The sequence below is a fragment of the Topomyia yanbarensis genome, chromosome 2 (assembly GCF_030247195.1).
Source record: "Topomyia yanbarensis strain Yona2022 chromosome 2, ASM3024719v1, whole genome shotgun sequence".
In the NCBI taxonomy this organism is placed as follows: domain Eukaryota; kingdom Metazoa; phylum Arthropoda; class Insecta; order Diptera; family Culicidae; genus Topomyia; species Topomyia yanbarensis.
Genome location: NC_080671.1, coordinates 119,705,946 through 119,733,686, shown reverse-complemented (window position 1 = coordinate 119,733,686; position 27,741 = coordinate 119,705,946). Strand labels below are relative to the sequence as shown.

The 27,741-nt window shown below is 39.5% G+C and overlaps 1 protein-coding gene across 8 annotated transcripts in view; it reads left to right on the top strand.

Moving 5' to 3' along the window:
- Positions 1 to 27,741, top strand: part of LOC131679398 (dual specificity calcium/calmodulin-dependent 3',5'-cyclic nucleotide phosphodiesterase 1-like) — a 796,874-nt gene that overhangs the window by 248,563 nt on the left and 520,570 nt on the right. For 4 of the 8 annotated variants that reach the window (XM_058960124.1, XM_058960123.1, XM_058960121.1 and 1 more), the window contains exon 2: positions 15,167 to 15,509. The exons of the other annotated variants lie outside the window; for them this stretch is intronic. In XM_058960124.1, the coding sequence (XP_058816107.1) occupies positions 15,284 to 15,509 (226 nt within the window). In that variant the 5' untranslated portion in view covers positions 15,167 to 15,283. The remainder of the gene's footprint in view (positions 1 to 15,166; positions 15,510 to 27,741) is intronic. 8 annotated transcript variants of the gene reach the window in all.

Sequence of the window (27,741 nt, the reverse complement as noted above, 5' to 3'; positions counted from 1 at the left end):
TTTATCTGTATGGTCGTGCTATTTCATTGAACAGCTACATCAACCCTTCGGAAGTCGGAACAAGCACCCGCTAGCGCTCAAAGATGATTCAGCTAGAGTTTCTAAACGTGGTGCACTCAGTGACCTAGCGCCAGTGTCGAAAGATTGATACTATTTCATTTTATTTTTTCAATCTCAAATTTGGGTAAAATTACTGAAATGCAGCAATTCAAATATATGTGTGCATTAACTGGATTCCGGAATGGTTCTGGAATATAATGAAATTTAAAGCTGCAATTCTTTTTAATTGAAGTTGACATTATTTCACTAATAGTGTCGCCAAAAGCAACCCTTCATATTCCCAGCCAACCAGCAGTAATCGGATTACAAAATGGATTGTTTCGTGTTTACATATACTTTTTGTGGTTGGACTGAGGTGAATCGTTTGTAAATCGAACCGAAACCGGATTACTTGCAATTCAAAGTGACATGTGCGTTTATTGTGGCTTTTCCGGAGGCGTAATGCAAAATGTCGTAAAACTGGGAATGAGCCAGATCATACTTCACCGACTATTTTGTTGCCGTACCGCAGAGTTTAATTTGTGAGTTAAATACACAGATACTAAAGCTTGATTTATTGTAATAACGTTTAAATGCACCTCCAACGGAGGGCAGAAATACTTTTCATGGCTGCCTCATACCTAGAATTGAAAGTAAGGGACGGAGGGGAGTTCTGAATATAGTTTTGCTTTCGGGCATAACTATTAAAAACATCGGTCGATTATGCTATATTCGGGATCGGTCGATTGACAACCGAAAATAAAAGTCGCAAGGACAGAACATGCTTCGTGAAAACCGCCACAAACATATTACAATATAATAAACGGATATAAACTTCAAGCATAAAACTCGAACTGGGACTTTCCTTTGTAAGAGTCGGATAAATAAAAATCGGAAAAAATATATCCGATTTTTACAAAGTAGATTTTGTTAACCGATTTTTAATCTTGAACATGACGATATACGGTGGCTCCTGCGAACGATTTATTTATTTTTAACCGATTGAGGTTCATCATTGCCGAGTTTATGGGTGAACATTTTTAAAGCGATTTTTATGCTGAAGGATCTTTGTCTTACGCTTGAAGCTTGTTTCCGATTTTTATATTCTAATATATTTGAAACGGGTTATACGAAGCATGTTCTGTCCTTGCGACATATTTGAATCGATGTTTGTAGAGGACATCTTAGTTCATCTGCAGGTAAAAGCAATTTAAGATGATCGTGGTAGGGAGATGTTAACCATCCCAAAAAATAGGACAAAATGGTACATTTTTGTGGTCTATTGTTATTAGAGTTATAAAAGATAGATGTGTAAATGACCTATATGTTTTGCCTCATATAGAAAATATCGTTGGAAATTAGCTGAAATACGTAAAACATCAGAAATTTCACTTATTTAGCAAATAACTTTGAATTCCATACCAGGCCCGTGCGCAGAAAATGCCCATGGGGAGGGTTTTGATTTTTCTACGTTTCTTATAAAAGGAAGGTTAAACTTTAAAGAATTTTTTTGAGACCTGTAAGTCCGAGTATTGTTTACCAGTCGACTCAGCTCAACAAATTAGGTCAATGTCTATTATCGAGAAGGAATGGAATTGGTTAGTGGTAGTGTCTGATTGGTTTGAAGTAGTTAATCCTACCGACTAAACTTAAACTTCTTGTATCTTGCCATCCTCATCCACCGGAGCCACCGTTACACCGAAAAAACATTGTTCCCAAAATCGTGAATAAAGTACCATGGATTCTGGAATATTCACGTTTTTACGTTACGAAAACAGGACTATGAACAAAATAATTGTTTGTGTTTTATAATTATTTTCAATTTCGCTTCAGTAACGCCCTCATAACGCTTTTTTGTGGAAATATTTGTTTTTGTTTTGTGAAATTCAGTCACGGTTTTCTTGTCATTACCAAATCAATTTTCTGTACGTGAACTAGTTCACAACTCTGATTCTGTTGTTCCGACTATCTGGGTTATGATCTTATTGAAATGCGTTCATCAGTCTTAACCCTTAAATGCGCAATGTTGTTTTAAAACAACATTGCGAAAACCATCTTAAAATTATCAGAGGAACGAATTAAAGCTGTGAGACAATTTTCAGAAAATTGGAAAAAAATTGCTTTGCGCCTTTAGGGGTTAAAATTTATGCAGAACAGGCTTAGTTCACAACTTTATGATCATTAATCTCAGTTAACTCATGATGTTATTCATAGATAGTAGATATTTTCTCGTGATCTATTTCATGAAACTCGGAATTTTAATCATGAATCCATTCAATCCTAGTGAACTAATTCATGAATGACAAGTTTTAACGAAACTTTTACAGTGTTTTATTTTAACATTTCCAAGCAAAGATATAAGTTACTTATAAGAAATATATAGCTTTAAAAGGCTTCTGTACGGTGTATAGCGAAGATAAGAAATAAATAAATAACTAATAAAATCTCTGCGACAGACTCAAACCTGTACTGCAGAGATTGCTTCGTATCATTTGTATTCGTGAACTCGTTCATGAATCCTAGTATAATAGTCACGACTGACCATGCGTACCCGTGAAATAAATCACCAAATTATAAAATTTTGTTCATGTCGGGAACTGGTTCATTTTTTGCCTTTCTCATATAAAGAAAGGCTATGCAATCACTGTAAAAATCGACTTTTTAACCGAGGCCCGGAGGGCCGAGTGTCATACACCATTCGATTCAGTTCGTCGAGATCGGCAAATGTCTGTGTGTGTATGTATGTGTGTGTATGTGTGTGTCATTTAAACTCACACAATTTTCTCAGAGATGGCTGAACCGATTTTCGCAAACTTAGTTTCATCTGAAAGGTATAACGCTCCCATAAGCTGCTATTGAATTTTTAGTTGATCCGACTTCCGGTTCCGGAGTTACGTGAATGTAAGAAGGTCATTTTTTTCCAAAATGTAAACACAACTGTTGAATTTGTAGATCTAGGTCACCAACAGTCATTCAAAGTCTCTTTGGCCACACTGGCCATCATCGACGGATCCGGAAGCATCCAAATTCAGAATAACGGTTATATTGGTTTCTCGAAAATGGCTAGACCGATTTGGTCAACTTAGTCTCAAACGAAAGGTGTTGCGTCCCTGGAAACTGATATTAAATTCCACCTCCATCCGACTTCCGGCTCCGGAGTTACGGGTTGTGGAGTGCGATCACATAGAAAACTCCGATTCAAACCGATACCGCGATGAATGCAAAAAGGTGCTCTTATATATACTTACCAAGTGTAATAAGAATGAAAGACATTTCCATAATGTTATATTGTACGAACCAGCTATTAAATCATAGTTTGGAGAAATGAGAAAGGCACAATTGCACCTCTAGGTGGATTAAAACAGGTTTTTCTAGTATAATAGTCACAAGTTACCATACGTGCTTGTGAAACAGTTCACAAAGCCACCAAATAGTATTCATGTAATCGTAAACAGGGACGTGATTCCTAATATATCAGTCATGATCCAATATCCGTGCTCGTGAAATGGTTCCCAAATTCATTACATATTATCCATGTACTCGTGAACTGGTTCATGGTTTCTAATACATGTTTCACGATCTATTTTGCGTGAAGATATCCCTAATCAAATTCAATTTCATGGAACATGGTAATGAAATTTTCATATGAACTAATTTCACAAAATTGGTCGTGGAATTATTCTTGTTCCGTGCACTTTTTTCATGAGATACAGTTGACGTAGATGCAAATATTTCGCCGATACGAAAACGGATCTCCGCGCGCAATGGCAAGTCGCGCGTACAGGATCGGATAGGCTCTTAGTATTAATTGTTTATTATTTTTATTATGCTAGCGACCAAGAATGGGTACGAGCTGTAGATGCAAAAAAAAACTATTAGGACCTCGAACATCGTTATTCATTTGATACGATTCAGTGTGATGTCTGGATAGCAAACGAAAACTGTGCTGAGCGTTACAAATCGTGTTCGAGATACAGTTTACAGAACAAAATAGCGCGAACTAGTTACACTTTTATGATCCAGTTCACCTTGTCACGTTACTCCGAGTAAAAAACCGATAGTAACCAAAAAATAACAGATCGGGATAAGACGAAGGGAAATTACGAATACCACTATGAAACTGCTATCAGCTATCACATTACTCCACGTGTCAAATTAGAAAGTAAAATATCACGATCAGATGATCAGAAATTTAAAAAAATCGCACAACTCGTGACAAAAATATTAAAAATCATCACTAAGATCCTCAAATCATGAACATTACTAAACATGAATCCCTACTCGTGACTAATATATCACGACAACATGAACAGAAATTATGAAAACCATGACGAAGTTCCTGCAAACATGGACATAAATCACATTACTCGTGATTGAAATATTCAAAATAGTGACTAGGATCCTGAAATTATGAACATGAATCGCTTTACTCATGACTGAAATATCACGATAACGTGAATAGAAATTACGAAAATCGCGACTATGATCCTGAAATCATGAACATAGATCCGGTTACTCTGACTTAAAATCGGATAGTAAATTCAGGAATAAAATAGCACGGTAACGTGCTAAGAAATCACAAAAATCGGGGATTAGCTCCTGAAATCATCAAAATCGCTTGACTGTCGGCTGTGTATTCCCAAATTATGAACAAGACTCATAACAAAATCTAAACGTGTCCAGCGAACAATAGTTAACCAGCCAAACATTCGAATGTAACGACATGTATTTAGTCGGGGCAAACTAGTTTTGTGGAAACACAAATAGTGTAATGGATACTGTTGCCGTTTTGGGACGCGGCTGCTCTCAGCCCCCGAGGATGATATTAACCAGCTCCTGAGGGGAACTGGTTCAAAACCCCAACACCTGGTATACGCATTCCGGGGTGGGCACGCAAGTCCTCTTTTGGTCCTCGGGTCCCAGGGTCGTACTACGTTGTGGGGGAATTTCGGATCTGAGTTCAGGGAGGAAACCTACTACGATTTTAACAAGATGGTATATAATTTACTCACTCTTTACAAAATTTTATCCACTTCTAATTTCTTCAAACCCTTTCCTGCTGCTTCTTTGATCGGCGTGGTGGCGATAGGTTGTCGGAAAGTAGCGGGGAAACGATGGATTCTCAGCGTTGTCGTCTCGGGCTTTCGTTCTCTGCTTCGACGTTCAGGTTATGGCGATCTTAATCTGGCCCACGGGCCACGCGGTCGTCCTTGATAATTAGCGGGCGGAATGAAGGACTGCACTCGGCAGCACGGACCCGCGACAACAGCCTGTCGGATGACTCCTTTACGGTTAGCCGTACTGGATAAACCAGTCAGGGCGAAACAGTTATTAACACCGTCATCGGGACTTTCCAAACCGTCCAAAACTTTGTTATCACTTTCGATTAATAGGGGAATGCGATCTGTTCACTCCTACAGTCAAAACTCAAGAGAGCTTCTAGCCCATCGCCAACACATCACCTGCCTATCTCTGTCCCACTTTCCATCTTTTCCGCTTCCTTTTCGTATTCCACCTTTTTACTAACTCCGACAACCAAATTCTTCTACATTTTCCTACACCCCACAGCCAAAGAAACTCGCCCAACAGGGTTCTAAAATATCTTGTCTATCACATATTTTCTACTTTTCACTAAAATTCTCTTCTAATTTTTATTGGTTTTCCCCAAACACAGACACTCGTTACATTTTGCATTTGTAACATAAACAGTTACAATACTAGGTTTATTATTCATAATTTCAGAAACTTGGTCGCGGTTTTCCTAAATCTTTCTGTTCACCAAATAGCGATCATTTTTTCATGAATTTATTAACGGACTTTTTTCCGTTTAGGCACTACTTCAGTGGGTATTGTACTCATGCTCTTTTTATTTTGTGTTAATCGTTCATGTTTTGTCCATTGATGCTTTTTCTTGCTTGCTATCCAACCTTCTCGATATATCTGACCTGCTCAGGTCTGCTGCAAATATTGTCACCTATTGAGACACAAACCGATCTGGAGGTGTCGACCATTAACGATTTCCATCTCTTTAAAACCACCTTCACAGGGTTTCTTATCCTTCTTGGTGCTACTCGTTGCCATTTATTTGCTAGCTGCTGCTGAGAATTTCTCTGCGGCGGTATTTCTGCTGATACCGTTGATCATTTTCGCAAAGCATTTAGCTGTCAGTCACTCCGACGACAAGATCATCGGCTGTAAAATTTCAGCAGATAACGATATCTCGATTTTCATTGACATCATACTTTTTCCTTAGATCCCGTTGCTAGCTCGCTGACCGACCTTTGCTGTGTTGCTGATCTACTCACAACTAGTGCTAATATCGAAACATGCCGAAACGTAAACCGGCCCAGAGATGCCGACCAACATAACTTACATCCCTTTCCACCCATCTTCGCGAGGTTTCTGCCTTGGTTTTTTCAACGACTTGTTTCTAGAGTGACCGAACTCGAATGACACGACTTGCTGTATAATTTCATCTCTGAACAGGAAGTTAATAAGTTTTGTATGCCCAGTTGTACGGCTTCTCTGAAGGATCGGTTCACGTTTCGGCAAGCTTCGATATTAGCAACAGTAGTGAGTAGACAGCAGATGTCGGTCGGCGGGCTAGCAACGGCAGCCAAGGAGGAAAAACACGAAGTTGGAGAAAATCGGGATATCGTTGCCTAGAGAAATTTTACCACTGATGATTATTCCGTTGGAGTGGCAGTGAAATGGATCGCGAAAATGGGCATCAGTATAGGGTGTAATACAGCCGTCGAGAAGTTCTCAGCACCAACCAACAGATAAATAGGAACGACTAGCACCAAGAAGGATAAGAAGCCCGGCGAAAGTGGTAGTAAACAGATGTAAATCCTTATGGTCGACACCTCCAGATCAGTTCATTTCTGAACAGGTGACGATATTTGCAGCAGACATGAGCAGGTCAGATATATCGCGAAAGTAGCTATAAATAAAAACATGACGATTAACACAAAACAAAATAAGCAAGAACACAATCCCTACTAAAGCAATACTTAACGGTTACCCCTGATGGATGAGGATTGCGAGATACAAGAGGTTTAGGTTTATCCGGTTGGCTTAACAACTACTACAAACCAATCCGAATCCACCACAAACCAGCAGGCAGCGCTCAGTGGTCGGAAATGCCAAAAACGTGAACTTAATTCACTAGAGGCCAAACTATCGACTATATTCACAGAGTTTCTTTGGAGGAATCGTTCATATGAATATTCCCCACAATCTGATAAAAATAAATTGATGCATGGCATACTATGATTCAACTAGAAAAATTAACTTTTTATACTGACGAGGTAGAAAGTTGGTTCTTCGACAAAGTTTTAGAAATGCTCATAATGAAGAATTTTGTGGAACAACTTGAGCTTGTAGGACTTAAGGTAATCGATTTACAAAACGTTTTCTATGGCAACCCTCTTAAATTAAGTTTTTTTAATATAACTTTTTTCACTGTGACTTTTCGTGCAAACGATGTTCCAGACAAATATTGAGGTATTAAAACCACATAATATTGTTGAAGACTGCATGTAAAAATTTGATTATTATTGAAGACTGCATGTAAATTTTTTACCTGAAATCGGCGACGCGGCGCACACCTCTCGTAAAAATACTTATTCGTTTTAGGGTTATTGAAGAATATTAAATTTTTTTACACCAAGTTCAACTGCGTATAAGAGAGAAAGGTGCAAAACAAAATGGACGAGTAGGCACTATTGTCAATGTCCAGACTACGCATAATGAAGGTAAGAAGTTTTGATGCATGGCACTCTAGAACCCTATGAATAGAGTATGCTCACTTTGTAATGTTTTTTTTACTTTTGAAGTAGAATACTTCTAACGTTTCAATATAGGGGCCCGTTTCAAAATTTTCTGCCGGAACTTTACCCGAGTTTTTGAGCGTGAATATCTGCCGTTGTACCGAAAGAAAAATTAAGATTATTCCGCTATCTGATTGGAAATATGTACAACAATTTTGTATAAAATTCCGTAGGATGTACAATTACCAAAAATAACGGAAATAATGGATTTTATGAAAGCAGTAATTATCTGATCCAATTCGATCAAGCAGCGAGCGTTGTTAGTGGACAGCAACAGGTATAAAATGGGAACATAAGAAAACAATCGTTAGTTTGTGTTCTGACGTTGAAAGCGTAGCAGCTGCTGCGTTTCATGTCAGCTCGCATTCTTCGGTGGTAGGTGGTAGGTAATACACACGGAAGATACAATGATGAATTGATGGCACACCACAGGAAAAGCAGAAAACTCTTTCTTTTGGTGCGAGAGAACCGTGCTTTCTTACTCTTTAAATTATGTGTAGCGTCAGGTGCGTGTACAGATAAATTCACCACGGTGCGCGTTCCGGAGGCAAACTGGGAAAAAGTTTTACGAATCATCAATGTTTAAGTTTAGTTTAAGTGCAGCTAGATGACGCAAGGTGCATTTTATTTATTTTGTCTGCATATATCGCGGCTCAACAAGTAAAAGGCTCCATTAAAAGTAATGTCCTAGTACTGCATTCGTTGTCGATTATCATACGTGACAATTGCAGGGTTTTTGAGAAAATTCCACTCTAAGAAACCTGCTTGGTTAAGGATTGAGCATATTATTAATTACGAAAAGATGGGGCAAACGCGACTAAGGAAATAGGATAATAGCTTAGCTCTAGAAAATTAATTAGGAGAATTGAATAAATATCATTCAACCAACATTTTCCCCTGTAATCGCAATCATAACGCTTTGCAAAATGTTCAAAAACATGTAAGATATACAATGTTTCAAAATCAATATATATTACACTTTGGAAAATGGTCAGGACAAAACGTACTTGTGCTGGGGTAAATCACCGACAAACCGACATGACAACTAGAACGATTTCGGTGAAAATTTTTGGCAAATAATTTAAACTAAATTACGTCGGAGCAGTAGCTCCATCCGTATAATGAGTTACACATCATTACGTAACTTGTCTCTCATAAAAGAACACTAATGTACTCTAGTAAAAGTCTAGACAAGATGAGTTTGACATATTCAAACGAGCAGAAGTTTTTTGTATTCACATGAGCATCTTATATAAACATTTCAAGTAGAAAGTACAGTGGTATTGACTAACTTTGTACTTCAGTTGACCTCATGAAAAGTAAATCGAAAAAAAACAACATTTTTCAAACACATTGTTTAATAAACCATTTCATTTTCGTTGTTCGAGAATAAAACGATTTACTATCACATTTCAAAGATTTTTCGTCGAAAATGCAGTATGTGAAATGATGTTGTTATACGTCTTTTACTCTGAATTTAGCATATTCCGCGATATTTTGTCAAATATCGTTCTATCTTTACAAAATATTAAATAAATGTCAACTGTTCAATAAAACCGGAACATATATTTCTAAGATTATTACGCTTCAATAATTTCAAGTTTAGTTCAACTTTTTCGAGCCACATTTCTTGAAGCTATGGCTGTCAATTTTCTCTTGACCAGACCTTTCATGTAGGAACTCTAAACGATACATGACAGTTTTGTCGATTACTAGTAGGCTTGCCTACTCCGGTTTTCGGGAGCGATCTCCGGGTCTCCGGGTTTTACATCAATTTCTCCGGGTTTGGTGGGAAGAAGCATAGGTTCAATTTTTTTTGGAATTAATTGATTCCTTACAAAATATTTAAAAAGTCTAAATTAACTATTACTCTGGTTCAGATTTATTTTTCCCGACTAACCCTTCGTTTCAAGGTGGCGAAGAGTTCACCAAATATTGCTAATTTCTTTCACAAAGCAAAGAAAATGAAAAACAAATAAAATTTTCTACAAATTAACCTTCCGGAAGTCGCGCTAGTGCACTGAGTGCACGCTGCTCTGAAAATCTAGCGAAATCGTCTTAGGGGACCAGCGGCTGCTCGTTCGGTAAGCCATATGCGCGACTTCCGGAGGGTTAAGGAAAGTAATATTTCGCTATGTGCTACAATTAAAATGTTGGATTCCACTAGGTCGCTCAAAATGGTGTAAAAAAGTTATTTTACTGCAATTTTACCAATTCATTTCCCTCTTAGTAGTGCTTATCACCAGCTGCACTAGGGTCTGGCAGATTTGTTCTAATCCAACTGACTAGGTCAACACCAAACGAGTTCTTGCGGTGTTGTTGCTACTCCAGCAGCGATCCTTAACTGGGCTAGGGAGGTGAGTTTTGCCCCTTTGTTGCGAAATTAAAATTTGTTGGTGACGAATAACCGACACCACATAGTGTGATGTCGCAGCTCTGCCTCCTTTGCTCTCCTTCTCCTGTTAGTTGTGGAGGAGAGCAATGCTCGTTCGGCCTCCACAGTGAGAGTAGGTGGTGCTTTTGTATTCTTGGCACTTAGTCGGGGAAGTGAAATACTACACCACATTAAACCGATAAAACCGTTCTCAACCGTCAAAAAATTACAGCTTTACTTTAACGTAGTAATTAAAAGCGATTAAAGTGCTCTAAAATGCCTAGCAATCGCTTTGATTCCAATTTCTGTCTCGTTCCACTCAAAATCCACCACCCCCCGAGATCAGTGAAAATCTCCGGGTCAAAGTCTCACGAGAGGTAACGAAATAACTGGTTTTAATACAACCGATCAGAAGATAGTCAAAACTGTAGCATTCGTATTAACAGCCTAAAGTGTATTCTACTTCACTCCGGTTATGTCTCTGACATTACCCACCCATCTTTTTTTCGAGATTACATCAAATTTTGACGTTTCATGCATTTTAAAAATATTTGTCATCAAAAATACAAATTCGATTTTGAAATTTTTCTTTACTCCCCCCTTTGAGCATTTTTTAGTTCCTGCTTATATGGAATCAAAAACCGTCGTAGGTGGCCGATATGGTCAAAGCGATTTTGATTAGTCATTATTCTAGACTGGCAAATAAAAATATTTTTGCACCAATTTTAATAGGCTTTTGCATCATTTTGATATCATGATGGTACCAGTTTATATGGGGATTTGCTGTGCGGCAGTACTTTTTAACCCGTAACTCCAAAATCGGAATTCCAATCAATAATAGCGGCCGATGGGAAAATTGCACCTTTCATTAGAGAATAAGTTCCGACAAATACTCAACAATATTTGTGTTTACTGTATCGATTTTGTTGGCTATTTTCGGCAAATTAAAACATAGTAAAATATTTGTATTTATTTTATTACTATTTTGTAGTATGTTTAATATATAAAAAGCCCACAGGTCTGTTGAGCTACTGCCATAAGCCGTGTCAAATTACCGAATTATAACAAGGTGGTAATGAAACTTGTTACACAAAATTATAATGCTTAAATCTGAACCAGCAAACAAGCTCGTTGCATGTAACCTCTCAGCTAATAAATGCGGCTGCAACTTTAATATAATTCATTCCTATTTAGGCAAACTGCTCAATTATTTAGCTCGATGCTTTTTTTGCTAACTACGACGCTGCCTCTGAATTACGCTCGCTCGCAGCCACATTGGAGGCGGAGTGTCTTGGTCACATAAGGGCAAGTTTGCAGAAAGAAAACGATGTACATACATCAACGCACAACAGCAGCTTCAGCAAAAAATTACCAGCACTGACTGGGACCTCGAGCGACCGACGAACGACGCCACTAAACAAGTCTGTGCCTCTTTGGTACCACCCATGCCGGTTGTCCTGCCTTCAGCGTCGGGACACTGCGACGGGTATCATTCAAAACGTGTAAGTACTCGGGCCGACGACAAATTTTCATCAAGAAATCAGAAAGATGAAAACTGTCCTATTACTTATTCAGCAGAAAAAATGGATTCTGGGAATTGTTCTCCATCATGTGGTTGAGGATTCGTGTGACATTTTTCCGTTGGCACTTTTTTCGGGCTTGAGTGATGGAAATAATGACATTTAATTAACTTGTTTGGTTTATTTGTTGTGTTACGCGTACGTGGATTGGTCTAGCACTAATGGCTTGTCTGCGTTAGGGCACTCCTTGGCTGAGAAAACTGGTCTCAAGAGAAATTAAAGAACTGGCATGGGCAGAACTCTAATTGGATAGAAGGTAAACAAGGAAACATATAATAAACGCAGTCTCGCTTTGAGCATATATGCAATCGGCAGAATGTCCGAAATAGGATACTTGTAATCAACTGCGTCGATTGTCAAGGCTTTTCAATTTTTTATAGCGGAACTTTGTTCTATGATGGAAATACAGTGACATTAAAATTGTGAGCGCACGAAAAAAATTAGTTTTTGAGAAATGTTTATCTGAAATACTTGTATGTTTATTTATATTCCAGAAACAACACGATTATTTAAATATTTAAAAATATTTGCAAACTTTTCTTTCGTGGAGCTTGATTAAAATAATTTATCAACAATATATACCATGAACATTTTCGGGAGGTCGAGTGTATATCTTCGTCGCGAGCGGTTGACTCTCGTAGAGCTCCCTTCGAGTCGGTTAATTTTCATCATATTTGGCACAGTTTACTGTCTCCTGGTTGTCAAAAGTGTTAATAACGGTGCAATTTAACAATTATACAGAGTGAAGTGGTTTATAAAAGCATTTTTCGGCATATTTTCGACAGACGCGAGTGGTGACAGTTTGTGAAAATTGAATTCCGGCAAATGAAAAAATATCTTTTCCTCGCATTACGGGCCGTCGATTCCCGATGCAAGGACAATAAAAGTGTACAGAAAGCATCTAGAAACATAGTGTACATTCTAAAAATAGTGAAAAATGGCTTTTCAGAGAAAAAAAATTCGATCCGAAAAGTTAAAAAATACAGCATTAAGAAAAGTTGGCTTATTGAAATAATTGTCGTTTCACCGGCAACTAGCGGCTACCAGGTGTCGCCCCAAAATTCTTCGCCCGAAAAATAGGTGGCAAACCAGCCGGTCGGTACTCAGCTGTTTTCGTCCGCGTCCCTTGTCACCTATTTTATTGGGTGTTTCATCGGCGGTGCTATCTTTAAAAATGAGCCGCCTTGGATATTCAACTGTGTTTTTTTTACTGTATTATTTTATTGCAAATGAGTAGAGGTTTTGAGTTTTTTATATTCGGGATTGCAGATATTTTGTCGCATGTAGATTTTGGGTGTTCGTTGATGTGATGGCGCTGTAAGGGAACACGTATCTGTCGGTCGGCAAACTTTTCTTTGGACTGAGCAAACTAATTTTTATGTTTCTTTAGGGTTTGTTTTACCAACGGGGGAACTGATTCACAGAGCATTCAATGTGCTTTGGGAAAACACATTGCCTTATTTGAGTGGAATGATGACTTCAATCATGTATAAGGTTTGAGCATTGACAATTCGCGAGAGGGATCGGGGACCGGTTGGCAATTACCTTGAGTAATGTCAGCACGAAGAATAAGTGTTTTGCTGTCATTTTCATTGCTTAGTTTTCTATTCTATCGCATGCCTCCACGCGAGTCTGAGTCTATTGATGACGTTTGGTCCTTGGACCGGCGACGACTGGGAGCTATCAGCCTTCTGCCGATAGTAGCAGAATGAGAGTATGCGATATGGCCGAGACAACAATACCGTAAAAGTTGTTCGGAAACCAGCGCCAATAAGACTTTAATTTGACTAGTGTCGATGACCGCGGGTCAATACGTACTGAAGATCCGCCGCGTCTGTTTTAATGAATCTAATTTCAAGTTCCGTTATTGGTAGCAGGCCCGTGCATCAGGTTAACGATCCTCTGTATTTCCCTTCAATGTTCGATATAATCGTTCGTATACGTGTATTTCACAAACAATCCGATATTAGAAATAGGAAATACTTTCGTTGACTTATAACATCTAGAGCTATCATAACTCTCTGTCTGTATAACGTTTTATCACTCGGTAGTTTGCAACCCAAAAAATATATCGTAGAGAAGGTATAGCGAAATTAGTCTAAATAATGTCGCAATGAATGGTGATCCGGCCCATTACACAGATAGGATTGGCTTTTCTGGGCAATGTTCCCACGATCGGCTGTGTGGATGTGAAATTGCTTTTGTTAAGAAAACATAGGATACTCTCGGTAGATCTTATTGTTCGAGCGATCGTGTTCTCGAAAACTGACTGAACTACTACCTAATAAACTATGCTATACAGGTCGCATCGCTTGCTTGGAGCGAATCCTAGACCCTGTTCCCTTCCAAACCGCCAATTCCGCGATACCTGTGGAAGATTCTGATGAACCTTCTGTATAAGATTCCTCATTTTATTCAAACGATCGCCGGGTAAAATCAGCACCGACACGATAGAAACCACGAAAAAATTCGTTGTGTGATTGAATATTATTAAAAAATATAAGCAGTGCTCCTTATAGCCGGCTATCCGGAGTTCAAGGTGCTTATTTTGCTAATCGTATTACTACAACAAATGATAAATTTCCTAAATTCTCGGCAGCCGGCTGCCCAGAGCAATTATTACATGATAACGCTATTGGCACACTTACTAACAACTCTCCCCATCCCGTGATACATGTGGAGATGCAGAGGATTCTTCGGTCTCTAGTAGCAACATGTATCGGACTAACATTCATTCCTTTCCCAGAAGAACTGCATTCGGACGTGGCCGGCGTCGGTATTGATCAGCATGCAGGGATCAGAATAGATTGTACAATGTGGCTCATCATGTTATTCCCAAGCATGTTGTTCCAATGAACATTTTGCAACCTAATTTGGTTCTGGTCAATAACGGAGTAGCAACTACGGGCGATCTCTTATGCTTATGCTTATGCTTAATATATACCATGAACATTTTCGGGTACCGTAAAACTAATTTTCTCCACTATGCAAAGCCGAGACTAACTATGCACGTTCTGCCCAGCATATTTTCTAACAATAGAGATTATCGTGGAAACTGTGTATGAAAAGGAATTAAACATAAATATTCATGACTTGCTAATACCGACTGTTACAGTTGTTGGGCGTGTATGTAGAGTCGTTGAGTAATTAAATTGTAAGTATATTCAGCAAAAATGGCAACTATGAAAATAGAAACATTCATTGACCGATACAATTAAAGCACAACTTGTGATTTCAGCCATTGCGCCGGGAACTCCCACTGGGTAATAAAATATAAAAACAAATTTGCAGGACACACGTATTCCGCTCCGGGTAATTTATATTTTTATGTTTGTTGCAAGTGCTGTAAACCGTGAAAACAAATAAAGCTAGGTATGTGCTCCGAAGAGTAGTGGCAACGTTATCCTTGTGTTTCGAAAAACCCCTCCACAGCAGTACCATCAGCTACGATTAACAAAATGGACAAAAAAATTAAACTGGACGATGGTGAGTGCAGCAGCGACGAAACGGAGCGAACGGGACGACGCCTCCGGCCCGGTAGCGGCGATGGCGAAGATAGTACTGGTAACAGAACACCGGCCGCCATTCTGCTGGCCGCTCAGAAGCACCTGGCCGGTCGTCAGCAGTCGCAAAAAATTGTACTAGCACCCAGCAGCCACAACGATCCCATCTATCATATTTATGGTGAGTGAGTTTATTATGATTTGTTATCACATACTTGCGATGCTGGCTAGATCTTAGGAAGTGACGCGATGGCTTTCTGAAGCGTGGAATTACGACCGGATCCGGTTTTACGGGAAGGGTAACTTTCGTTCCTCGGTTGTGGCGTATAGTAGGGGGGGGGGGGGAGGGGACTTTTTTTCGTTGGGTCATATTACAGTAAACCAAGCTTGGCCACTGATCATTCTCGTGCAGCCTTGTTATTTACTTTTAACGGCAATAATTTATAATGTAATTGAATAATTTGCGTTGTACAGATTGTGACAGGGAGTGCAGCATTTATTTATTATTATTTCAAATTATCTTCCTCCCCATGTAGGTAGGGGAGCTATAGAGTTATTTGTTCTTTGGAGACATTTAATTCTCCAGTCATATCGCATAAAATAACGACAACAATTTTTTTTATTTCAGTTTTGAATTTTAAAGCAATTTCAATATATAATATTTGTGTTTTGGACTATTCTTGTAAAAATGTAGACTTTTTTTTATTAATTCCAAAGAAAATTTACGAAAATTGTGAAACGTCGTTCCTTAAGGTTGTTAAACTGACTTTACAAGAGCTGCTCAACTTATTATATATAATTTCATTTGCGTTAATTTAGACGGCTTATGAAATGTAAAAAAGACGTAATTTTATGAATTAATAGTTTTTGTTGCAACTCAATTTTAAAAATTTAAAATATTTTAAAGCAACTTTTCGACTTCCAGAGTCTTTTATTATCAGCATTCCTGTTATAAAAGATACTAGCTTTTACCCGTCATGCTTTGTTACGCCTTAATGAAAGAGAAATAAATAAAACAATAGATTTCGTTCGAAAATTCCTTTATAAAATCAAAAGAAAATCAAAAAAAATCACGAATGGTTTAAATAAGCAAAATTAATTCAAAATATTCAGATGAAGTTTTAGTTTTACCATCTGAGACCGAGCAAATATTAAACTCGATGTTGATGTTGCAGATAATGATTACACTGATTATTATCGTTTTGGTTATTTTCACAGTTACAAGGACTTTCAATAAGAAAGCCTGGAAAAGCAGCTATCTTTGAAAATGAAAATACCGGTTTCTTAGAACGATCAAACATCGTTGTGGAATGCAGTGCCACGGCTTTCCTTTTTTTCTTGAGTCGTATACAGTTATGTATCCAATTATTAAATTACATATTTCAATATATGTCAATACTTCTTTCTACTGACCACCTGTTTTTTATGACACCTATATTGACGATGGTTTTCACTGTTTTGTGGTAACCGGAAGAAGCCATCTTGGATTTTAAAACAGCGTTGATCGTCAGTTTCTGGTGCCTGCTAACCAACCTCTTTCAAATAACAATCACACTGATGATGGTTTTCACAACTCAGTGGTACTCGCCATCTTGGATTTCCAAACGGTGTTAATCAATCATATCCGATATATACTAGTCACCCCATTCCAAATAACACTCGTATTGATGATGGTTTTCACTGTTTTGAGGTAAACGGAAGGAGCCATATTGAATTTCAAAATGACGTTAATCATCAAGTTCTAGTGTCTACTGACCAACCTGTTTCAGATGACACCCATAGTGATGACGGTTTTCGCTACCCTGCCCGCTACCACGGAACTCACCATCTTGGATTTCAAAACGGCGTTAATCATCCATTTCCGTTATCTACTGACCACCTCCATTCATATGATACCCCTTAATGATGATGGTTCTGTATATTTTCTGGTACTCGGAAGTCGCCATCTTGGATTTTCAAACGGTGTTAATCATTCATTTTCGTTGTCTACCGATCACCTCCTTTCAAATGGCACCCATAATGATAATAATTTTCACTGTTTTGTGGTAAGCGGAAGACGCCATCTTGGATTTCAAAACGGCGTAAATTATTTATTTTTGTTGTCTACTGATCTCCCCCTTTCAAATGACGCCCACGTTGAAGGATTTCACAGCTTTGTGGTAGCCGGAAGTCGCCATCTTGAATTTCAAAACGGCGTTAATCGTTAATTTTGCGATGTGTAATGACAACCTGCTTTCTAATGATACCCAGATTGATGATGGTTTTCTCTATTTTCTAGTAACCGTAAGCACTCTCTCATCCACCGTAACTCTTATGTCCCCAAACCCCGATTTCATTAAAAATATAAAATTCAAAGTAATGGTACTCAGTCGTGTTCCAACCAAACTTGATGCGACCAAGACCACCTTTCCGGGATGACCGTAGTTCTAGATATTTTGTTGTGAGTACTGCGGTTACCACGCTTTCCGAAAAACAAAGAACATTCATATCGGTTTTCACACCCGTCTTGCAACACAAAACTTTATGATTTTGTAAAACAAATGCATTAGAAACCATTCTGAGGGTTTTTGGTCGAAAAGCCACATCCTAGGTTACTCCGGGAACCTGGTTTCTCTGGAAAAGAGGACACTTTGCAACCATTTATAAGATCCATCTTGCGGCATGTCAAATTTGGCCACATCCCTGGGTACCCCGGGAATCTGGCTTCTCCGGAAAAGAGGACACTTTTCAACCGGTTATACAACCCGTCTTACCGTATGTCAAACTTCATGATTTTGCAAAACAAGTACAGTGGACGACGATTTGAGGGTTTCTGGTCGAATTGACCAAATCCCAGGGTATTCCGAGAACCTGGCTCCTCCGTCAAAAAGGACATTTTTCGGTTATAAAACTCCATCTTCTGGAAATACAAACTTCGTGATGTTGCAAAACGTGTGCACTAAAGGACATTTTGAGGTTTCAGGAATACCCTGCGTCCAATTCGACCAAAAAACGCTCAAAATGAAGTTTGGCATGCCGGAAGATGGGTTTTATAACCGGTTGAAAGGCGCCCTCTTTGCCGCAGGAACCAGTTTCCCGGAATATCCTGGGGTGTGGCCAAATCGATCAAAAAACCTTCAAAATGTCCTCCAGTGAACTTCTTTTGCAAAATCATGAAGTTTGTCATACAGCAAGACGGGTTTTATAATCGGTTGAAAACTGTCTGGGGGTGTGGCCATTTCAACCAAAAACCCTCAGAATGGTTTCCAATGCATTTGTTTTACAAAATCACAAAGTTTTATGTGTCGCAAGACGGGTTTGAAAACCGGTATGAATGTTCTTCGTTTTACGGAAAGGGGGGGGGGGGGGGGTAACTCCAGTACTACCAAAGATATATCCAGAACTACGGTCATTTCCAGAAAGGTGGTCTTGGTTTCTAAAACTAGACAAATTTTGTGATCGTTTTTAAAAAACCGCATCAAATTTGGTTAGAACGCGGCTGAGTACCATTATTTTGAAATTTTATATTATAATGGGGTTTGGGAACGTAAGAGTTATGCTCAGCCCCCTCGCTTGCTCCTCACCCTACCAAAAACAAAAAAAAATACCCCGTGAACATCCCTTTCGCGGAAGGAAAGGATAAACCAAACAACCTATATACTAAATGGATGTATATGGTAACAAAATCGATATCGTGGCGCTGCAGGAACTTTGCTGGACGGGACAGAAGTTGTGGAAAAGCGGGCATCGAGCGGCTACCTTCTACCGGAGCTGTGGTACAACCAACGAGCTGGGAACCGGCTTCATAGTGCTGGGCAATATGCGCCAACGTGTGATCGGGTGGCAGCCGATCAACGCAAGGATGTGCAAGTTGAGGATCAAAGGCCGTTTCTTCAACTACAGTATCATCAACGTGCACTGCCCACACGAAGGGAGACGCGACGACGAGAAAGAAGCATTCTACATGCAGCTGGAGCAGACGGTTGCCCTCTGCGAGACGTGACAATTGTCATCGGCGACATGAACGCACAGGTAGGAAGGGAGGCAATGTACAGACCGGTGAGCGGGCCTAACAGCCTGCATTCCGTATCAAATGACAACGGCCAACGATGCGTGAACTTCGCAGCCTCCCGTGGAATGGTAATCCGAAGCACCTTCTTCCCTCGCAAAGATATCCACAAAGTCACCTGGAGATCACCGGACCAAGTAACAAAAAATCAAATCGACCACGTTCTAATCGACGGTAGATTCTTCTCGGACATCACAAACGTCCGCACTTATCGCAGTGCGAATATAGATTCGGACCACCACCTGGTTGCAGTATGCTTACGCTCAAAACTTTCGACAGTGCATAGCTCTCGTCGAAGCCGAACGCCGCGGCTAAACATCGAGCGGCTACAAGATGGCAGAGTGGCTCAAGAATACGCGCAGCAGCTGGAAGTGGCACTACCAACGGAAGAGCAGCTAGGCGCAGTTGCCCTTGAAGATGGCTGGAGAGATATCCGATCCGCCATAGGTAGCACCGCAGCCACTGCACTAGGTACGGTGGGCCCGGACCGAAGACGGCGAATGCGAGCAGTTAGTCGAAGAGAAGAATGCAGCATGAGCGAGAATGCTGCAACACCGCACGAGGGCGAACGAGGCGCGATATAAACAGGCACGGAACAGGCAGAACTCGGTTTTCCGGACCAAAAAGCGCCAGCAGGAAGACCGAGATCGCGAAGCGATGGAGCAGCTGTACCGCGCTAAAGACACACGGAAATTCTACGAGAAGTTGAACCGCTCGCGCAGGGACCACGTACCACAGGCCGACATGTGCAGAGATACAAACGGGAATCTTCTCACGGACCAGTGTGAGGTGATCCAGAGGTGGCGGCAGCACTACGAAGAACACCTGAACGGCGATGCAGCAGACGACGAGGATGGCACGGTAACGCACCTGGGAGCACGCGCGGAAGACATTACACTACCGGCTCCGGATCTCCAAGAAATCCAGGAGGAGATCAGCCGGCTCAAAAATAATAAAGCCGCTGGGGTTGACCAAATACTAAGCGAGCTACTAAAACACTGGGTGATTACCAAGATTTGGGAGGAGGAGATTTTACCGGAGGAGTGGATGGAAGGTGTCGTGTGTCCTATCTACAAAAAGGGCGACAAGCTGGATTGCTGTAATTACCGAGCAATCACCCTGCTGAACGCCGCCTACAAGGTACTCTCCCAAATACTATGCCGTCGACTATCACCAATTGCAAGAGAGTTCGTGGGGCAGTACCAGGCGGGTTTCATGAGCGAACGATCTACCACGGACCAGGTGTTCGCTCTTCGTCAAGTACTGCAGAAATGCCGCGAGTACAATGTGCCCACACATCATTTGTTCATCGACTTCAAAGCCGCATACGACACTATCGATCGAGATCAGCTATGGCAGATTATGCACGAGTACGGATTCCCGGACAAACTGACGCGATTAGTGAAGGCGACGATGGATCGGGTGATGTGCGTAGTACGTGTCTCAGGGACGCTCTCGAGTCCCTTCGAATCACGCAGAGGGTTACGGCAAGGTGATGGTCTCTCGTGTCTGTTATTCAACATCGCGTTGGAAGGTGTAATAAGAAGAGCAGGGATCGACACGAGTGGTACGATTTTCACAAAGTCCGTTCAGCTACTTGGCTTCGCCGATGACGTTGATATTATTGCACGAAACTTTGAGAAGATGGAGGAAGCCTACATCAGACTGAAAAGAGAAGCCAAGCGCGTCGGACTTGCCATCAACACGTCGAAGACAAAGTACATGATAGGAAGAGGTTCACGAGAAGGGAATGAGAACCGCCCGCTTCGAGTTTGCATCGGTGGCGACGAAATCGAGGTGGTTGAAGAGTTCGTGTACTTGGGCTCACTGGTGACCGCCGACAATGATACCAGCAGAGAGATCCGTAGACGCATCGTGGCAGGAAATCGTGCTTACTTTGGCCTCCGCAAGACACTTCGGTCGAACAGAGTTCGCCGTCGTACGAAGTTGACCATCTACAAGACGCTGATTAGACCGGTAGTTCTCTACGGGCACGAGACCTGGACCATGCTCGTGGAGGACCAACGCGCACTTGGTGTCTTCGAACGGAAAGTGCTGCGTACCATCTACGGTGGAGTGCAGATGGAAGACGGCACATGGAGATGGCGAATGAACCATGAGTTGCATCAGCTGTTGAGGGAGTCATACCGCGAAAATCGGACGACTACGGTGGGCCGGGCACGTAGCCAGAATGTCGGACAATAGCCCGGTGAAAACGGTTCTCAATTGCAATCCGACCGGTACAAGAAGACGTGGCGCGCAGCGAGCACGATGGATCGACCAGGTGGAAGACGATTTGCGGACCCTTCGCAGACTGCGTGGCTGGCGACGCGCGGCCATGGACCGAGTGGAATGGAGGAATCTTTTGTATACGGTACAGGCCACTTCGGCCTTAATCTGTTAATAAATAAATAATGGTAACAAAATCATGTCTATAACCTTCCCAGAGATCTCCAGAGCACATATGCAAAGTTTGGAGTTGATCCGTGACTGATGCGTGATGCTCAGTTAGCCTAACAACACTTTCATTTTTATAGTATAGATTTACAATTTTGATTGTCAAATTATATGAAATTTCAAAACATGTTTAAAGATGCTATCATGAAAATATGTTCACTCATAATTTTTTTTAAGATGCGATGACATTAGAAACATTTCTATTCTCTGTTGACTTTCGCTGACAAAAAATTAAATTTAAAGAAACTTTTTTTATGATTTTGCATTTCAAGGCAAAGTTTTGATGTTTTGAACAAGTCACAACTTGTGTATTCAGTGTTTTTTATCATCGAAAAATTGTTCTCCAGCAATTTATTATTGTATAGTAACTGTATAGGTAACGTTTCTCGAGCGACATGTTTTTGAGATTAAATAGTGCGTACGTTCTTTTAATAAATTGAATTTAAAAGGTCTGATTGCCTGATGAATGTGCTGGATTTTCCATGCATGTGAAATCCAAAAAAATATCTGAATAGGTCGGTACCATTGCTAACATATTTTGAACAATCTGGACGTAATTGCTTACGTATTACAGTAAATGACCTGGACCAGACATGCTGCGACTATTTCACACGAGGCCATCGCTTCTACGTACCCGCTCCGATAGTTGAGATCGACGGTGTTGTCACCCAGTCGGAACTGAACTATGGAGAACTGCTGAAGTGTGGGGTTCGCTACTTCTAGGAACCCTCACTTCAAAACGTTAATGTTTTGGATTTGCGAACAATTGCAGAAAGCAAACATCGTGGTAATCAAGACTACATAATATTCTCTATGAGACTCACTTTGAATGTTCTTCGCTGAATCTACTCGTCTTAACTATGTCCGTCTGGACAGAGTTAGTCTACCTGTTCTTTTCAATGTACCGCTACCTCAAATTCATACAACTGGGCTATACAGCCACCAAGAGTTGCAGGGGCGGATCTAACCGGAATGTCCTGGGGGTCCAGACTCCTTTCCCCGAAAATATTTAACATGTTTTCTTTTGTTTTTGTTAGTTTCAATTTTAAGTTAGTTTCCAACTGCAAAACATTTTCAAACTAATTATTCATTGATATGGGGCCATTCATAAATTACGTAACGCTTTTAGGGGAGGGAGGGGGTATGACAAAATGTAACATGTTGTGACATATGGGGGAGGGGGAGTAATATAGAACGTTACGTAACATGTTTCTACTGAAGGAAAAAATAAATTTGAAGAATTTGTTACGTGATAGAGGAGGGGGGATAGATAAAATTGTGACAATTTGTTACATGGCGGGAGGGGGAGTCGATTTTGGGCAATTTTTGCGTTACGTAATTTATGAATGGTCCCTATTCAGGTCATGAGGCTATTACGTATTATGTATTGTACGATGCTCATTTCAAAATCGAAATTTCAGGCCCGCTTCTTAAAAAAATTATGGATCCGCCCCTGTATACTTGCAATAATAAACGTGTAATGATCTATCCGAGTAAAAAACTAATGTGTAATGATCTATCCGAGTAAAAAACTAAATAGTGCCTTACTGCGGATGGACTCCGTATGACCTTTTGTTCTGTCTTGCGTATAAACATCGTGTAGAAAAACTTAAGCGCTCCTTTGAGAAACGATCGAAATGGCATGTAACATTTTTCAATATTTCTGATCCTCTTCAAAAAAATAAAGAGTGGAACGATTGAAAATTGGTCGATGTTAATTCGGTTTATATTTTTTTCGTACATTTGAAAATATTTAACTCTCCTCATTTTGTAGGTACGGAACGCATTCTATATTTTGTTTTTGTCATTTTCTATTCAGTCGTTAAGATCCCGTAAGCTGTACACAACATTGTTGGCCAATTTACATCGTAATAGACGATGAATTTGAAGGTGGATTTCAAGCAACTTCCAAACCAAGAGCTCTAGCCGTGGTCCCTACCGGAAAAGAAAGGTTCAAGATAAGTTAAGGCTGAAGAACTTGTCATAGCATCAAAAAAATTGGATTGGCAAGCGATTTATGCATGTAGGCTTAAAAGCGAAATTTTCTTTATAACTGGAATTAATAGATGGGTCATTCCGCACGAAGTGATCAAGACACGTGAAATCGACCTTTACGGATTTGAACCAATTTTGGGGGAAATATTCACCTAAAACCAATATAACAAAATCCAAATTTTTGTGCCAATTGAACCACCTCTCAGACTCCCCATTTTGACAAATTGGTGTAACCTTTGATTTTGTTTTAATTATATCTTTCAAGGAGTCTATAAAAACATTAGTTTTTAGCTTCAGTGCTGCCAACTACGCGATTTTTGCAGTTAAAAAATAAAAGATCATTTTTTTCGGAATTCATATATTTTTAATTTTGAAAAGTTTAATTCCATCATGTTCCTCAGATATTTTTTCATAAAAAAGCACCTAAAATCTCAATATAATTTGAACTTATCCGGAGATATAACGTTTTGAAGCAAATAAAAACCATATTAACGTATAAAATCGCAATCGCACAACGACAAACATGCAGATTTAGTATTCTGAGTTCACGCATAATTTATCGTGAAGTTCAAAAGAAATGACGAGAAACTACAGTTTTGCCTCTAGCAGATCAGGGTCAGTTTTAAGACCATTTGAAGTTTTCCTTAATATTGGTCGCTAAAAATAGAATTTTATATGGTAAAATGCTAGTTTTTCCTCCAAAACAGTGTATTTCGGGATTGGCTCAAATTATATTGAGTTTAAAAGTGTTTCTTAAGTAAAAAATGTCTGAGGAACATGATGAAATTAAAATTTTCAAAACTAAAATATATGTATTGCCTTGAAACTTTTAATTTTTACCTGGAAAAATAGCATAGCTCGAAGCATTGCTAGAAAAAATTATATTTTTTCTTGATTCCTTGAACAATTTTCTTTTAAAAATATTCTACGGTTTGATTTTAAGAGTAATAAGAACCGCAGATTTTTGGCAGTTTTTGGCAATTTGTCAAAACGGCCCCCCTGCTCTCATGGACCGAAGAGTGATTCAATTGACACAAAAATTTAGATTTCCAGAGCCAATCCCTAGATGAATAATTGCCCCAAACTTGTTTCAAATCTGCGCAGGTCGATCTCAAGTTTCCATCTATCTTTGATCACTTCGCGCGTAATGACCTATATTTATATAACGGAATGTAAGTCAAAACGCTTGTTGCCTTTTTAAAGAAACACAATTCTGTCGTGCTGTTTTGACCAGAGCAATGGCATACTTCCAACAACGCTTGGAGGTCCGGTTTCAGAATGACGAGTGCAGTTACATAGTAAATCTTCATAACTGATACTACCCTAGTGATGCAAAAATTACTAAAATTAGCGCTATGTTACTGAAATTTGTAGGTCTTTAGTAATGACTAACCAAAGTCGTTTAGGTCACACCACCTACGACTGTTTTTGATCCAATATAAGTGCTTTTTGCGCGTATTTTCGTAAGAATCCTAATTTCTCGTGTTATGTTTTTAATAAATTTACATATATTATAGATGGAATTGACTTCAGCTAAAAAGTGACAAGTAACTTAAAAGATTTTCAAAAATTCTGGAACAAAAATAAACGAAATATACGATATCAACAGTATGTTTTTAACTAATCACTTTTAATTTTTACTCAATCAATTTTGAATGTACAGTTTACTTCCTTCCAGACGGTTGCTATAATTATAAAGAAATCATTTGTTTCGTACAAAGAGCACCCAACTTGCACGACACTCCCCTATTCAGACTCTTTCCAACATTACCGAATCTGCTGCAGGCGGCGATGGTATGAGAAGCACGCAGATCTGATTCGAAAAGCACAATTCTACCAAAGAGGACTACATTTCCTCTTTTGTGTCGTTATTTGGTTCGATGTGTTATTTCAATTAATTCAAATTAATAAAATTCAGGTGAAAAATTCACAAAAAATCACAACATTGTTTACTTTCAAACTATATCCAGGTACACTTCATTAACGCTTCTGCCAGTTTGAAAAATTTCAATATCTTTGTTCGAAAATGTTACATGCTCAATTTGGTGCCGTTGTATGAAGAACTTAGTCAATTTTTAAGCAATGTAATGATTTTTTTTATTTTTTGCTGACTATGAGTGATTTTCGGCAGTGTAATTATAGTTACGAATTGAGTCGATTATTTCCCTGTTTGTTTCGGCTCGTGTTTATAGCTTTCTTCAGGGCTCGATAAAAATCGACAAAGTTCCAAATCGTTTGGTATATGGGTAACATTTAGTTTCGATGATGAGTGTTGCCGGTTGCCGTTTTTCCTAATGTTCATGTTCGATTCCCAACCCCGCATATAGGGTTAGAGAGTTTCCTAAAGAAATTTTTCTAACGCAAAAATAGAGGCGAATGACCTCAAGGTTAAAATAATTATAATCTATATTTTAAAAAAAATACTACCGATATTTTCGGTACTACGCAGAACCTTAGATAAAAAAATTATTTACACTAGAGATAAAATTTAACCAGAATCAAAATGCAATCGTTTGCAAGTAATCTATTCGTGAATAACGGGAGTCAAATTTCGCACACATCAGTGGAATGACGCAGTGTAGGTAAAAACAATTCGCGTCGGTACAGTTCTCGACAAACATATGATTACGGTCTAAAAGCCAACTGTCAAAATCCACTTTGAATGGAAATTCCGGATAAACCGTTACACGCCAATCACAGATGTTGGTAGTAAATGAAAGAGAAAAGTTTTCTTTTTCATAAACTGTTGTGAACTGTGTTCGACTAGTAACGGTTTGTCTGAAATTTCCATTCAAAGTGTATTTTGACTGTTGGCTTTTAGGCCGTAATCATATGTTTGTCGAGAGTTATCATTATTTGTCTCTGATGTATCAATCTACGCTAAGCACTCGGAAGTGTTTGTAGATAGGTACTTAGAAGCGACAATTATTGTATACATTGTGACAGAAGTACAAATTTGACAGGATAATGAACACACATTCGGCAAATGTAACGATTGCTTCGCCTTTCGAAAGGTGTAAGGATTTCAGCGCAGAGATCAGATTGTTTAGTTTTGTGAATTGTCGAACTCTCTATACATGACATTATAGAGTTTAATTGAAAACTCGAACGTTACGATCTGGAAACCAACCTTGCCCCACAGAGACATATTTCAAGCCTAATCAAACCTTTTAATAATGGTCTTCGTGGAAGCATATTCGTAGCTGGTAAACAACTTTAGCTAATTAAGGTCAATCTTGGTATCTACAAGAACAGGTCTGTCCTGAGACGTTCCTGTACGAGTTCTTCAAGATTGTCCTAAGATGCTAGTTACCCTTAACGGTGTTTTCTTGCTCATCGTAATCTGTGGTCGCTCCATTCGGAGGTACATAGCTCGGAATTAAGTAGCCAAACCTTTTCTCGTTCATTTTCCATCGTATCCTATACCGCATCCTTTCCTTCCTGGTTCCCATACATCAACAATCTCCTTTTTACATCCTGGTGTTTACATATCCTATCCACTTCCACTTCCATACACCGAAATATCCTGTCCTGCTGTCACATATGCTCAAATCCTTCCTCTTGCCATATATTGAAATATCCACTCCTGTTCACATCCATGTAGTTTTTTTTTCAATCGCAACTTAGTTTCTCTTTCATCCAACTTCTTTTTTTCATGATCTTCATAGTATTCCTGTCATCAATTTATCCTTAGATTTTCCATCATTCCAATCGTATATTTTCCTTAGCCAGTCCCGTCCTTCATCAAATTTCCATCCCTTATCCTTCATCCAAATTGCATAATTTCCTCAGCCAGTTCCTTCCTTCCTTACACATCCGTTCCTTCCACGCTAGCAGAGTATGTATCGATCTCCCCCCAGGCACGGTCGGTCCTAACCTGAAAAAAAGAAACAACCTTTACACCTGATTTGGA